Here is a 13,364-nt window from a genome sequence, read left to right on the forward strand (position 1 = left end):
TGTGGGTTAGCTTTTAGTAGAAGCACGTAAGAATTGATAAAACAGGTGAAGATGTATTTTATGAAATTAGAAAGAACTCGATGAATAGTAAAATTGTTAGAGCGAACAGAATGTTTCTTACTATGACCACTGAAGAAATGGTCAAGAAACACATGGACTGAGCAAGACGCCGGTGAGAAACTTGACATTCTAAGTAGTAAGGAGTGTTCGTACAAGATAAGTAGAGTACCCTAAGTATCGATTCTTATGATGTATAGTTAGGACGTAAGATCACACCTTTTGGGAAATGAACGGCTAAGCAATCGTTGAACTAAAGTAACACAAGCAGGCAATTGTGATGGTTAGTGTAGATGTAGCAATGATGCTTCAAAACATTTTGGAGAAGTTGCTTAAAAATTGTTGAACAAAAAGTGATATAGCGGTCAATTTATTCAATGCTTGAGACAGATAGCGTATTGTAATTAAGTAGTTCGAATATTAAGCGTTTTAACACATGGCTTCAACTCTAATACATCTGAAACGTGTTCATTAGGAGAATACAAGAAGTGAAACGACACGTTTACATATTCTTAAATTGCTGCCTCATATGCTTGTTTTGGAAAGTGCGGTGGTTAATTATCAATGTAATTGTGAACATTTTTTATCGTGTACCAGAAGCAAAGCTTTGTTTTTAGGATAGTTGCTGCCAAATGTCAAATATTTCATTACACTGAAATTTTTCGTTACCATTTCTATGCCATTTCTCATATATCCTCGTAACATTGATTGCAGGTGCTTTCATGATAATTAAATCCGCGAAAACCACGAAAGCAACCGTGATCGGCCCAACACTGGACAACTCAACGCTCTGCGCCGTGAGTATGCGGTGTAATAACGTACGCACTCTATTTTATAGAAAGCTTTAAAATTATTCGGTGAGTAACAATCCGTATTCACCCTTATCCACACCTTCATCAATGATGATGGTGTGCGTTGCCAAAAGATGTATAAACCTTTCCAGTGTCTATGTCATTCAAATGACCTAATATATTGTTACGGGGAAGATTTATTCACCGACAGCGGGTCTTGCTAACGGTTTAAAGAGCGCACAGTCATGCAGGCCAACGGGGAAAGCTCGAGAGTCCAACCCACAACAACCACGTTGTCGTCTTGCTCATTTTGGGTGCCGTTTGAGCTGTCCCGGAGCGACAGTTCCATACACGTATTATCACCCCGGCCGGTAAGGCACCATCCCGGTGCCTGTTAAAAGAGCGAGTCGGCGTTGCAGGGCTTGAGACAAGAAACGTGCACTACTTCCGTTCTGCGTGCAGCAACCGATGAGTTTGTGGTAGCGGCAATCTCGTAGGTCACAGGTGTGACCTGACGAAGGACTCGGTAAGGCCCAGCGTATCGCGATAGTAGTTTCTCGGAGAGGCCAACACGTTGAGATGGGAGCCACAGGAGAACAAGAGATCCCGCAGAAAAAAAACGGCATTTCTATGTCAACGGTCGTAAAGAGACTTTTGTGCTGTCTGCGACGACAATAACCGAGCGCGGGCTACCGCGCGTGCCTTGAGGGCACGCGTGATTGCATTCTGAGCGTTCGAAGTGGAGGATGGGGGGTCTGATAAAAGCAGTGTGTCGAAGGGCAGTAAGGAATGACGTCCGAAGAGTAGATAAAATGGGGAGCAGCCCGCTGTTTCATGACGCGACGAGTTATAGGCGAAGGTGTCGAACGGCAGAGCTATGTCCCAATCGGTGTGGTCGGTAGATACGTACGTGGAAAGCATGTCGGTCAATGTGCAGTTTGGGCGCTCCGTAAGGCCGTTAGTCTGAGGGTGGTAAGCTGTGAAGTTGTGACGGCTAGCACAAGATCGGAGTAGATCATCAACCGCATGAGATATAGAAAGTAGCGACCACGGTCTGTGAGCAGGGGAGACGTTGCGCCATGCTCTAGAATAATCTCATAGAGCAGGAATTCGGCAACGTCAGTTGCGCAGCTGGTTGGTAGTGCTCAAGTGATTGCATACCAAGTGGCATAATCTGTGGCCACTGCAATTCATTTATTTCCAGTTGTAGAAGTAGGAAAGGGACCTAGCAAGTCCAACCCCACTCGATAAAAATGGCTCGGCTGGAACTTCAATAGGTTGAAGAAGACCGGCAGGGGGAGTCGTAGGCTTCTTTCGGCACTGGCAGACGTCGCATGATGCGGCGTAACGGCGAACAGAGCGGTAGAGGCCCTTCCAGAATACTCGTCGTCGAATGCGGTCGTAAGTTCTTAAGACTCCTAGATGTCCAGAAGTTGGAGCGTCGTGGAATTGTCGCAGAACATCCTTTCGCAGGTGATGTGGGACGGCGAGTAAAAGTTCCACGCCGTCGGGGTGTAAGTTGCGGCGGTACAAAACGTTGTCTTGAAGCAGGAATCTGCTAAGGGAAGGGTCAGTATGACGCGATGGAAGGCGGTCAATGATGGTGAGCAGCGATGGATCTCGACGCTGTTCGTCGTGTGGCAGCTTGGGCTAGTCGGTATGGCGTGTCTTTCGTGTCCTTCTTGTCTCTGTGTCGTCGTTTTGTTATCGCGCTATAATTATCGTCATGCTGTTCGTTGGCCACGTTCAGAAAATTAGTGATAGCTAAAACGCAGGCATCGGATTCCAAATCGGTGGAGCTAGGTGGATCAATGGGGTGCCGGGATAAGCAGTCAGCATCGCTGTGCAGCTTTCCAGATTTGTAAACAACCGAGAACGTGTACTCCTGTAATCGAAGTGCCAATCGGCAGAGTCTTCCTGTAGGGTCCTTAAGCGCCGACAGCCAGCAAAGCGCATGATGGTCCGTGATGACTGCGAACGGACGTCCGTATAAGTACGGACGGAATTTCGCAATAGCCCAAACAAGGGCTAAGCATTCCCGCTCAAAGATAGAATAATTTTTTTCGCTTGCGACAGAGGGCGACTAGCGTAGGGTATAACAAGGTTGGTGCCATTCTGTATCTGAGCGAGTATAGCACCAATGCCACGGCCGCTTGCATCGGTGCGAAGCTCTGTTCGAGCCGCTGGATCGAAATGAGCCAACAAAGGTCCACTTCGAGCTGTGATTTGAAGCATTTATTGTTGTGTAATTATTATTCCTCTCTTAGTGAAATGAAGATCGATAAGAAAAAAAAAACTCATGTTCCATGAAGAAGATAGATAAATTGAGAGAAAACTTCACTTAAAATTGTGAGTGCATGACTCACTATTAAGCGAGCACCATTGGGACAGCAAGGCGAAGCAAGACCGAAGCGTTGCGCGCGCTCTAGGAATGCTTCAAATCGTAGTCTCAATAGGTTTTTTATCTCCTATTGTAGGGAACGTCTGCTTTTTGGAAGACGACGATGGTAAGTGACGAGCGTTGTTCGGTCAAAACTCTAAGCTCCTACTGCCCCACCGCGGTGGTCTAGTGGCTAACGTACTCGGCTGCTGACTCACAGGTCGCGGGTTCATATCCCGGCTGCGGCGGCTGCATTTCAGATGGAGGTGGAAGTGTTGTAGGCCCGTGTGCTCACATTCGGGTGCACGTTAAAGAACCCCACGGGGTCGAAATCTCCGAAGCCCTCCACTACGGCGTCTCTCATAATCATATGGTGGTTTTGGGACGTTAAAACCCACATATCAATCAATCAATCTAAGCTGCTACTGAGGTCACGGACGTCAAATGATTGCCTGTAATTTGCATTCTTGGATCAATATTAGAGAAATCAATGAAATTGTTAGAATACTATTGAAAGATACATGTCAGTGAAGAAACGTACACTCAACACTAACACACGCGTGTCAGCACATTCTAGAAGTAATTCCTATGTTTCAGTGAAATGAAGTGGGAAAATGATAACTGTGCTAGGTAATCACAGAACGCAGCTATTGAGCCAAAGCAAAGCTTCGGCTACAAATTGCTGTGTGAAAATTTTGATTGTGTTCCTCGCAGTTCTTGTAACCAGCTTGATGGTTGGCTCATTAAAGCTAGTCATATAATAAGATGCTCGTGCGTAGTACTTCTAAGACATCTAATTGTGAATTTTATTTTCTCATTTATTTTTGTTTACCTGCCACTTAGATGACGTTTTTCCACGCAACGCTAGGAAGAAGCAAGCCGAAGCTCACTCTTGCTTACCGCACAACAAAAAATGGAACGTGGAAGGCCTTGTGGACGCAGAGGAAGCCAAATGACTTCTTTAACTTCCTTGAGGTCTTCGTGGAGTTGCCAAAAATGGCTCCTTACCAGGTAAATTACACGCACGTCAGAAAGAACTCATATGGTAAAAAGAATGCTTCCTTTATATAGAGATCTAAAAGTGTAGCAGTGATATCGTACGAGTGACATATCATTGCCATTTATTTTGACCACTACTTGGATGTTTGAAGCTTTTTAGTTTTCATAGAAATACGCTTAAACGCACAGAAAGCTTTATTGTCGCCGTTGACGTTTAGAGGCAGTTTTTCGAAGCAGCAATTGGAGGCTCTTCATAGCAAACATCTGCTCCTTGAAGAGGGAAATATGATCACCAGAACGTGCGTGCCAAATAATATACGACAATGTGCAAACGGGAAATAACAAGAAATTCTCAAAATTAGCTAAGAACTGTTTTATCCTCTTTCGACAAATGATGCTTTATACTCAAAAAATTACACTTCACAGACCCAAGTATAACACCATTAGCTGATTTCGGCATGACGCCCTATGGAGTTACTGGGGCCACCGCGGGAGGCCCTGACCTGTCCACGTGAACGTGTGCGAGAGCCCTGAGTTCCCACATATTGTAAGGAAACAAAAGGATAGAAAGAAAACGTGCTTAATTTCATGAGAAAATCGTGACGTATTTTCTTTCGCCTCACCATCCCACCTTGCTTAGCTTTTAGCGCTTTCGCCGGGACGAGAGACCAGAGAATGCAATTCAAGTGTACGACAAGTCTTTGTACTCCACTCGTACCAGATGGATTCCCAAATGATTTGCAGCATTGAGTTCATGACGGAGTAAGCTCCTTTACTGAATTCCGTGGCTAGTTGAAGAGATGTTTCAGAGTTTTTTAAGGTAAAGTAAATGCTAATTCTTGCCATTTATTGAATCATTCACATTCACCGCAACTACTCCGAGTCTTGATCGATAACATACGCACGGTATGTAATAAATTAAAACGCGATATATTCTCGTCGCGGTACCTGACCTTTGTGCGAGAGGCATGAGGGAGGTTCACGATGTGAACTTTCAGTAGCGAGTTTCTCTTTAGGGGCGAAGCTCCTTAGGGTGTGGGTCATTCCCGACACTGTCGTAATATTATTATTATTATTATTATTATTAGTAGTAGTAGTAGTAGTAATAGTAGTATGCAGCAAACTCTACCTAATGAATTGCTAAATAGATAGCGTTGTGTGTATATATGTCCTTCGAAATAATATGACTAAACGACGTTAGTAGTTTTTGTATAGTTGATTATTTTGCATAGTTGACGAATGAAGGAATGAACAGACAGGCAGACGGATGGACTACAGACTAACCGACCGACAGACAGACACACACAGGGAGTGATGGTCGAACAGACAGACAGACAGACAGACAGACAGACAGACAGACAGACGGACGGACGGATGGACGGACGGACAGACAGACAGACAGACAGACAGACAGACAGACGGACGGACGGACGGACGGACGGACAGACAGACAGACAGACACAGGCAGACAGACAGACAGACAGACAGACAGACAGAAAGACGCTTCGCCGCACCTATCATCATTCACCACTCCGTGGAAATGCTGTGAATTTTTTTTAAAGTGCCCAGCATTTTCAGGGGCCGTACTGTTGTACACAGGAAACTGAAATTTTTCTCTTTTTTTTTTCAATCTATGCCGTAAGGCATACTAGCATTAATAAAAAAAGTAGGCTGTCGTACGCTGTGAGCGTGTGTGGTCGTAGTCGCTTGGTGTAACGCAGGCAAAACCACATATACAATTGCCAGCTGTAGCATATTGAGTATGCACTCACACCAAAGACAAGCCTCTTTCTTCTTGTTGTTCTTCGAGCGCCTTCATAATTTATTTGAAGTCGTTGTTCTGTTGTCCTTCGAGTGGTTTCAAATACTACTAACGCATGCTAAACCACATAGCGTAGCCATTTGTACTACATTGAGCGCCTGCTCGCACCAACAAAAAGTCTTTTTGCTCTCGTTCTTTAAATGAGAGTGCATCCTCTTTCTTTTGTTCTTGGAGCTCCTTGATGAAGATAATAACGCCGGCAACTCTACAATAGTTTAGCGAAGTGAAACACAATGGTTGTGCGCTCATGCCAAAATGAAGTCCTCCACTTCTTGCACCTTGAGTGCCTTGATTATATTAATTTGGACATAACTAACTATAGCTAGGGAAACATGACCCCACAAACCACGTATAAAAATTGCAACAGGAAGCACCGATGACTAGGAAGACAGAAAAACAAAGAAGAAATTAGGAAGAAAAATAAATAGAAATAACTAAAACAGAAGAACAAAACAAGAAACAAAGCAGAAATAAAGAAAACCCGAACACTGAAAAAAAAAACTCGCAGCATATCCACACAGTGACTGATTATGAGTGAAGCGTCCATCCGTCCCTGCATTCATTCGTTCATGTGTGCGTCCGTACGTCTTCCCGTCCGTTCTTCCGACCATGCTTCCTTCCGTCCGCCCATCAGTGCGTTCGTCTGTCTGTCAACGATGGGCGGATGGAAGGAAGCATGGTCGGAAACAATTCAGAAGCAATTTTTAAAATCTTCTGAAACGTGTTTCGTGCTCCAAATAATCCGCACTGATCCTAAACAAAACAAGATACCTAACTGCTAACGCGAGGAGTTTCATGTGCTTTCTAACGTGCTCGTAAAACAAGCCACTCTCAAGGCCAAGGTGCTAGGACTGTGCAACGAACAATGGACAACGCATAGTCTTAAAGCTCTAGTAAACGATTTCCAGCGAAATATGACACACATTCGTGATCAATTATTTAATTATTGCATTCTTCGTGCTGATTGCTGCCTTTTGAAATTACGACAGGTGCCAACATGTGCTTTCTAACGTGCTTGTAAAACAAGCCACTCTCAAGGCCAAGGTGCTAGGACTGTGAAACGAACAATGGACAACGCATAGTCTTAAAGCTCTAGTAAACAATTTCCAGCGAAATACGACACACATCCGTGATAGATTATTTAATTATTGCATTCTTCGTGCTGACTGCTGCCTTTTGAAATTACGACAGGCGCCACCATGTCTGGTAGTGGTAACAACTCTGAAGCAGGAAATCACTCAAGGGATCTTTACATTTTATTAAATTTGTGCTTCAAAACACGATAGTGATCGAGTCTTTAACAGGGGAGTACAGAAACACAACTGCCAAAGTATTTCACAGAATGCTCCCATTTTTTTATATCTGTCTTTGTTTGGCAGATTCATTCTCTGGGCTATGTCAACACGAATCAGTTTCAAAGCCGTAACTTTCCTTCAGCTTGGTAGATTCATATATCGATTATTAGAGTCTTGGTTTAAGATGTTGAGGGAATCGCGTCTCTATAAATTTATTACTCCCGTCACTTATCGAGGGCACTATCGTGAGACGGAAACGTTCAAGTAGACTAAAAGCTCTTCTCTGATAACGTCGCACTTTTGCTTTTAGACCTAGCTTTGAGGCTTCGACTTGATGAAGCTTCAATAAATTAAATACTTTATAACTTCGATGTGCTGTACCGTTGAAGGACTTTTGACTCGGGTCGTGTGTTTTAACCCCCTTGACCAGTGTCGTCAAAGTTGCAGATGGCGCAACAGTAGCGGTCGTTGGTATGTGCATAGGTCAACTTATCGTAGCTGGTCATTAAGTGGTCGTCCTTTTTACCATCCTTGCAACATGTCCCCACGACCTCACACTAGGCCTCGATTTCTTGCCGCCAATTCTGCTCTGATTGATTGCTGCGCTGGTGTGCTCCGCCTTGAACTTCCACAAATCCGTGACGCCCCGTACCAACCTACATGCCGATTACAATGCAGCGACTTTGTTCACCTGCCTTCAAAAACTGTGACGTACATCGATTTCCTGTAAGCACCAGCTGTGCCCTACGGTGAATATTACGCTACGCATCTCAACGACGTACTTCTTGCGCATAATGTTGCAGTTCCCTACACAGTGCCCAGCATCACAGATAACAGAAATTGTCTACCACTTGTAAATTTCGGCTACATGAGTCAAGTGCTTCCACAAGGCATTCATTTGGCCCACCTGTGTCCGTTGCTTGATTCACAAACCCAAGTGCTTGCAATAGACACCCTTGTTTCAATGCAGCGCACACCGCTCGCAGCACATTTGGGCAGCCGTCATATTGTAGACATGATCGCCACTGATCTTCCGCCTGCGCGAGTTGAAGCCCTACAGCATCTTCGTGAGCCTACCTGGATATTTTTTTATTTTGGCAACCGATCTCTAGGGCAGACATCCTTTGTCCAGCTTCGCATACACGGAGGTGATGCCAGCCCTATTACCGCTGTCCCTACAGAGTGTCTGCTTTTGAGCGGAGAATCATTCAGAAGGAGGTGAAGAAGAGGCTACCTAAGGACATTATTGAACCATCATCCAGTTCCTAGGCATCACCGGTGGTATTAGTTGAAAAGAAGGACAGATCGTGGCAATTTTGTGTGGACTATCACCACCTTAGCAACATCACGAAGAAAGACGCATACCCTCTGCCTAAAATTGACGACGCCCTTGATTGCCTCCATGGTGCCGCCTACTTTTCTTCCATCGATCTTCGTTCTTGTTATTGGTAGATTGCCATGGACTCCAACCGAGAGAAGACGGCTTTTGTAACACCTGATAGCTTCTACCAATTCAAGGTCATGCCTTTCGGCTATTGAGGCCCCCGCCACCTTCGAACAAATGATAGACTCCCTGCTCCATGGATTCAAGTGGTCTAGGTGACTTTGTTATCTGGATGACATGAGTGTGTTTGCTCCCACTTTTAACGTGCACCTTGAGAGACTGTCCGAAATTCTTGTTGTATTCTGTCTCACCGGCCTTCAACTGAATTCAACCAAGTGCCGGTTTGGTTGCCGCTGCATCACAATATTTCGGCACATTGTTGACGCTTACTGCGTACAGCCTGGCGCAGAAAAAGTTCGAGCTGTGAAGGACTTTCCTGTTCCAAAAACCACCGAAGACGTCCGCAGCTTTGTTGGGCTCTGCTCCTACTTAAGGCGGTTCATCAAGAACTACGCGAAATTGCTCGGCCTTTAACAGATTTACTGAAACCAGATGAGACCCTTACCTGGGGTCCATCGCAAGCAGCAGCATTCTCCAACCTCACCACTTTGCTCACTTCCTCTCCTATTCTGGCTTGCTTTGACCCTACAACACCGACCGAAGTCCGAACCGATGCCAGTGGTTACGGAATAGGCGCTGTGTTGGCTCAGCGACAACGTGGGCAGCATCACCTGATAGCTTATGCCAGCAGGCTCCTGTCCCTATCGAAGCGAAATTATTCCATCACAGAGCGCGAATGCCTGGCGCTGGTGTGGGCAGTCACGAAATTTAGCCCTTACTTATACGGCCGACCGTTTGGAGTTCTCACCGACCGCCACGCTCTTTGCTGGCCCACAGGTCGTCTCGCCCACTGGGCACTCTGCCTCCAAGAGTATTCTTACAGCGTACTATATAAATCAAAGGAACTGCACAGAGACGTATATTGTCTGTCACACTGCCCTGTGGCCGACTGCGACCCTGGAAGCACTGATTCTGTGGATCGTCCTTTCCATCTACCAGCTGCTTCTGTGACGAGCAGCGTCGCGATCCGGATATCAGCCGCCTAAATCAACAGCTCTAATGTTCACCGCACGACGCTTCTGTTCGCATGTTTACCATAAAAGACCACACCTTATATCGGCGTAATTTATCGCCCAATGGTCCCGACCTACTTCTGGTCATACCAAAGCACCTGCGCTCCACAGTCCTCCGCGAGCTCCATAACGTGCCAACCGCGGGTCACCTTGGTGTCTCTCTCACATATGACTATGTGTGACGCAGCTTCTACAGGCCTGGCCTTTCACGCTCAGTACGTCGTTATGTCAACGCTTGTGCAATTCGCCAGCGCCGCAAGCAGCCGTGGGGACTCCCTGCCGGCTATCTTCAGCTTATCGACATCCCATCGGAGCGCTTCTTCCTTGTTGGTTTGGACCTTCTAGGTTCCTTCCCAGCATCCGCCTCTGGAAACAAGTGTGTCGTGGCTGCAACAGATTACGCATTATATATATATATATATGTATATATATATATATATATATATATATATATATATATATATATATATATATATATTTATATATATATATATATATATATATATATATATATATATTCGTGGCTTATATATATATATAGATATTCTTGATTTTAGCAGCTCTCCCTTCTCAAATCTGTCTTTGCTCCATGTGTGTAGCAAGCCCATGAATGCCATGGCACGAAAACGCCTCAGCGTCTTGGTGCTTTCCTCGTCCGCGCCCATCACTTTGACTTTTTTGTTTCACTACTCCACTTAGCAAGAATCTTTCCTAAAGCTTGACAATAGGTAATGTCTTGTTTAGTTGAGTCTCGATAGTTGGTATCTCGACTGTGACTTCTCGTTTGAAAACCCCTTTCACACACGCGTGTGCAGTGATTAGCTATTATAACAGTTAAGGAAGAAAAAATAAGCATAGTTCATAATTAATTTGTTATTTTTTAAGGCTATAGTTGTGAAAATAATAAAGTAAACTTTGCCTATTCTAGAAGCACGTCATTTCAGTACAAAAATAGCAACAAATAATTAGAAAGGTTATGTCTGTGTACTGTTCATAGGTGGCCTTCATAGGAGAACATAGAAATCCTGACAAGTATGGCTACATAGCCATTGACGACGTCCAGTTTTGGGAGAGCTGCACGACGAAACTAGGAGGTGAGTTATGCGATATGTAAAATTTCACAGACATTGCGCAATGTTCCCGAAAACATCTCTACTCTGTGTGTTTACGCAAAGTACAAGTTCACAACATGTTGTGTTTATGTACAGACTGAAGGAGATTTCGTGTTATTGCACCAATCAGGCAGATGATATCTTTATCTAGTGCACATTGTTTTGCGCTAAGTAGAATTTAACGTTGTTTCTTGCATGCACTACATGGCTGTCTGAACAGTTCCACGTTCGAAGGGCCCTGCAACACGTTTTCAGCATGGTGATAAGACAATGCCGATCAGTTGATTGATGGATATGTGGGATTTAACATCTTAAAACCACCCTATAATTATGAGAGACGCCGTACAGGATGACTCCAGAAATTTCAACCTCCTGGGTTTCTTTAACGTGTGCCCAAATGACACCGATCGGTAGTGAGAGCTCCTGAGACCACGTCAGACAAACATTAGAGTGTAGCACGTAGCCTGCAGCGCATAATTATTTCATAATAGCTCATAATTGTGCATAATAGTTCCCTCTTCAAACGGCGTGATGTGAGAAACCCAGATGAACCCTCCATAAACCAATAATTTATGGACAAATATTGATTACACAAACTAACATGTGAGAAACACCAGGGCACGTGTAATCAAAGAATGACGGGCAAGGCGGAATAGAGCGTATACACATAAATGATAGGACGTAAATATTTTTGCTGTAAGGTCATTCTAGTCGAATACTCATTTCGAGCGACAGCGTACTAAAGCTCAAGTATAGGCCACAGCAGCTGCCATTCTGAGTGACCGATTTCCTGCGAGCTGCGTGGTGCGACTCCAGTGAGGCCTGGATCCTTCAGTGACGCTATAATGCAGTGGCCTCCACTCGAGCAATGAACGGGGGTAGCCATCAAGCGCTTGCCGATGAAGCATACGGTGCGTAAGGTTATGTTATCGGCTTATCCTATATACGGAATCTAAGGCTGCCACAAAAACTGACGGCAACACGCACTGATAGTGTCCATAAAATTGCGATCGCAACAGAACTTGACAATTTTTTCAAGTGTCATCAAAGTGCAGTTAGCCTAAAGTACATCTTCAACTGACGGAAATATTTTAAAATTTTATATCCAGCCTTTATCATAATCTAATGTTGTCATCAAAGAAGAGAAATTAAGATGACTTTGTTGAACGCTTCAGATTGTGGTCAGCGTTATCATGCCGGTGACATGAAATGGCTAGAGTGCCTCGCAACATAACCAGTGTTTTACATCGGGGATTCTTATTTTCGGTGTTCATGCGAAAATTGCTGTGTAGACAGGCAGTTACACTAAGGGTGTCTTGCAATTTGTTCTCTTTAATATGTTGTGGTTACATGAAGTAAGCAATAGATGTAGTTGGTCTTTTGTCAGAAATATGATTTAGGTCATAACCAATCTCTGAACTACATCATTGGTTTCTTTCAATCTCTTGATATGTATTCTGCCAGGTCTTCCATCAGCCCCAGTACCAGCGAAGCCATCGTTTACATGTACTGAGCAGGAATTCCAATGCACGGGCATCAGACAGTGCATTCCATTGTCCAAGGTGTGCGATTTCATGGAGGACTGTTCCAACGGAGCCGACGAATCTCGCTGCGGTGAGGGAAGATATCCCTTCGGACTTTATTAAAAAAAACGCTAACTAAAGACGACGGACATTTCATGGACGGCCATTAGCAAGTTCGTCAACACCATAAGCATGAAAAGATCATTATTCAAAATCTGCACTACTGAAGCCCATGAAACATGTTAGGCTTGCATCTCAGTTGTGACACTTGCATCACTTTTTCATGAATGACGTCACGCATGCTGGTTTTCTGGTACTTGTGGGAAGCCAAGTGGTTTATTTGACATAATCATAGAAGTCATTTGTAAATTATTTGTCTATCTGAAGCCTCCAATATGACGTTCATGACAAAAAAGTGCAAAGAAACGTACCCATCAAGTTGTCTTGTGATCCACAGACCTAAACAATTGCAAGATTTCTTATTCAAGACAATGGCTGTGTTGTCTCATCACTCACCAAATGAGGAATTGAATTCCTTCATGTTTGATTGAATTGAATACCACCAGCTTTGATATATTGAGAAAGCAACCTCAACCAATGTTTTAGAGTAAAATTTGGCTTTTCGCATTAACAATGACCTGATGTCACTTGAGTTCGAAGCGTTGTTTGAAGCAATCATATCTTCAAAGAGAAATGCGAGAAGGGTATGCTAGAAATCGAACTGGGAATATCAACTCTGTTGTAGTTTCTCTTTTGTCTGTGGGTAGTGCTTAGCCTTCTAGTTTTTTTTCCTCTCCGTGACTTTTAGCTCTGTATTCAGAAGGCATACAATACCGGGTCACAGATCTATCAGGCATTTATTAGGCAG

The 13,364-nt window shown here is 44.2% G+C and overlaps 1 protein-coding gene across 1 annotated transcript in view; it reads left to right on the top strand.

Moving 5' to 3' along the window:
• LOC119169739 (MAM and LDL-receptor class A domain-containing protein 1) overlaps positions 1-13,364 on the top strand; it is a 242,581-nt gene that overhangs the window by 178,335 nt on the left and 50,882 nt on the right. Inside the window, exons 41-44 of the mRNA XM_075886844.1 lie at positions 772-854; positions 4,072-4,239; positions 10,859-10,955; positions 12,438-12,587. Of these exons, the coding sequence (XP_075742959.1) occupies positions 772-854; positions 4,072-4,239; positions 10,859-10,955; positions 12,438-12,587 (498 nt within the window). The remainder of the gene's footprint in view (positions 1-771; positions 855-4,071; positions 4,240-10,858; positions 10,956-12,437; positions 12,588-13,364) is intronic.

Source organism: Rhipicephalus microplus, chromosome 2 (assembly GCF_043290135.1).
Source record: "Rhipicephalus microplus isolate Deutch F79 chromosome 2, USDA_Rmic, whole genome shotgun sequence".
Classification (NCBI taxonomy): Eukaryota; Metazoa; Arthropoda; class Arachnida; order Ixodida; family Ixodidae; genus Rhipicephalus; species Rhipicephalus microplus.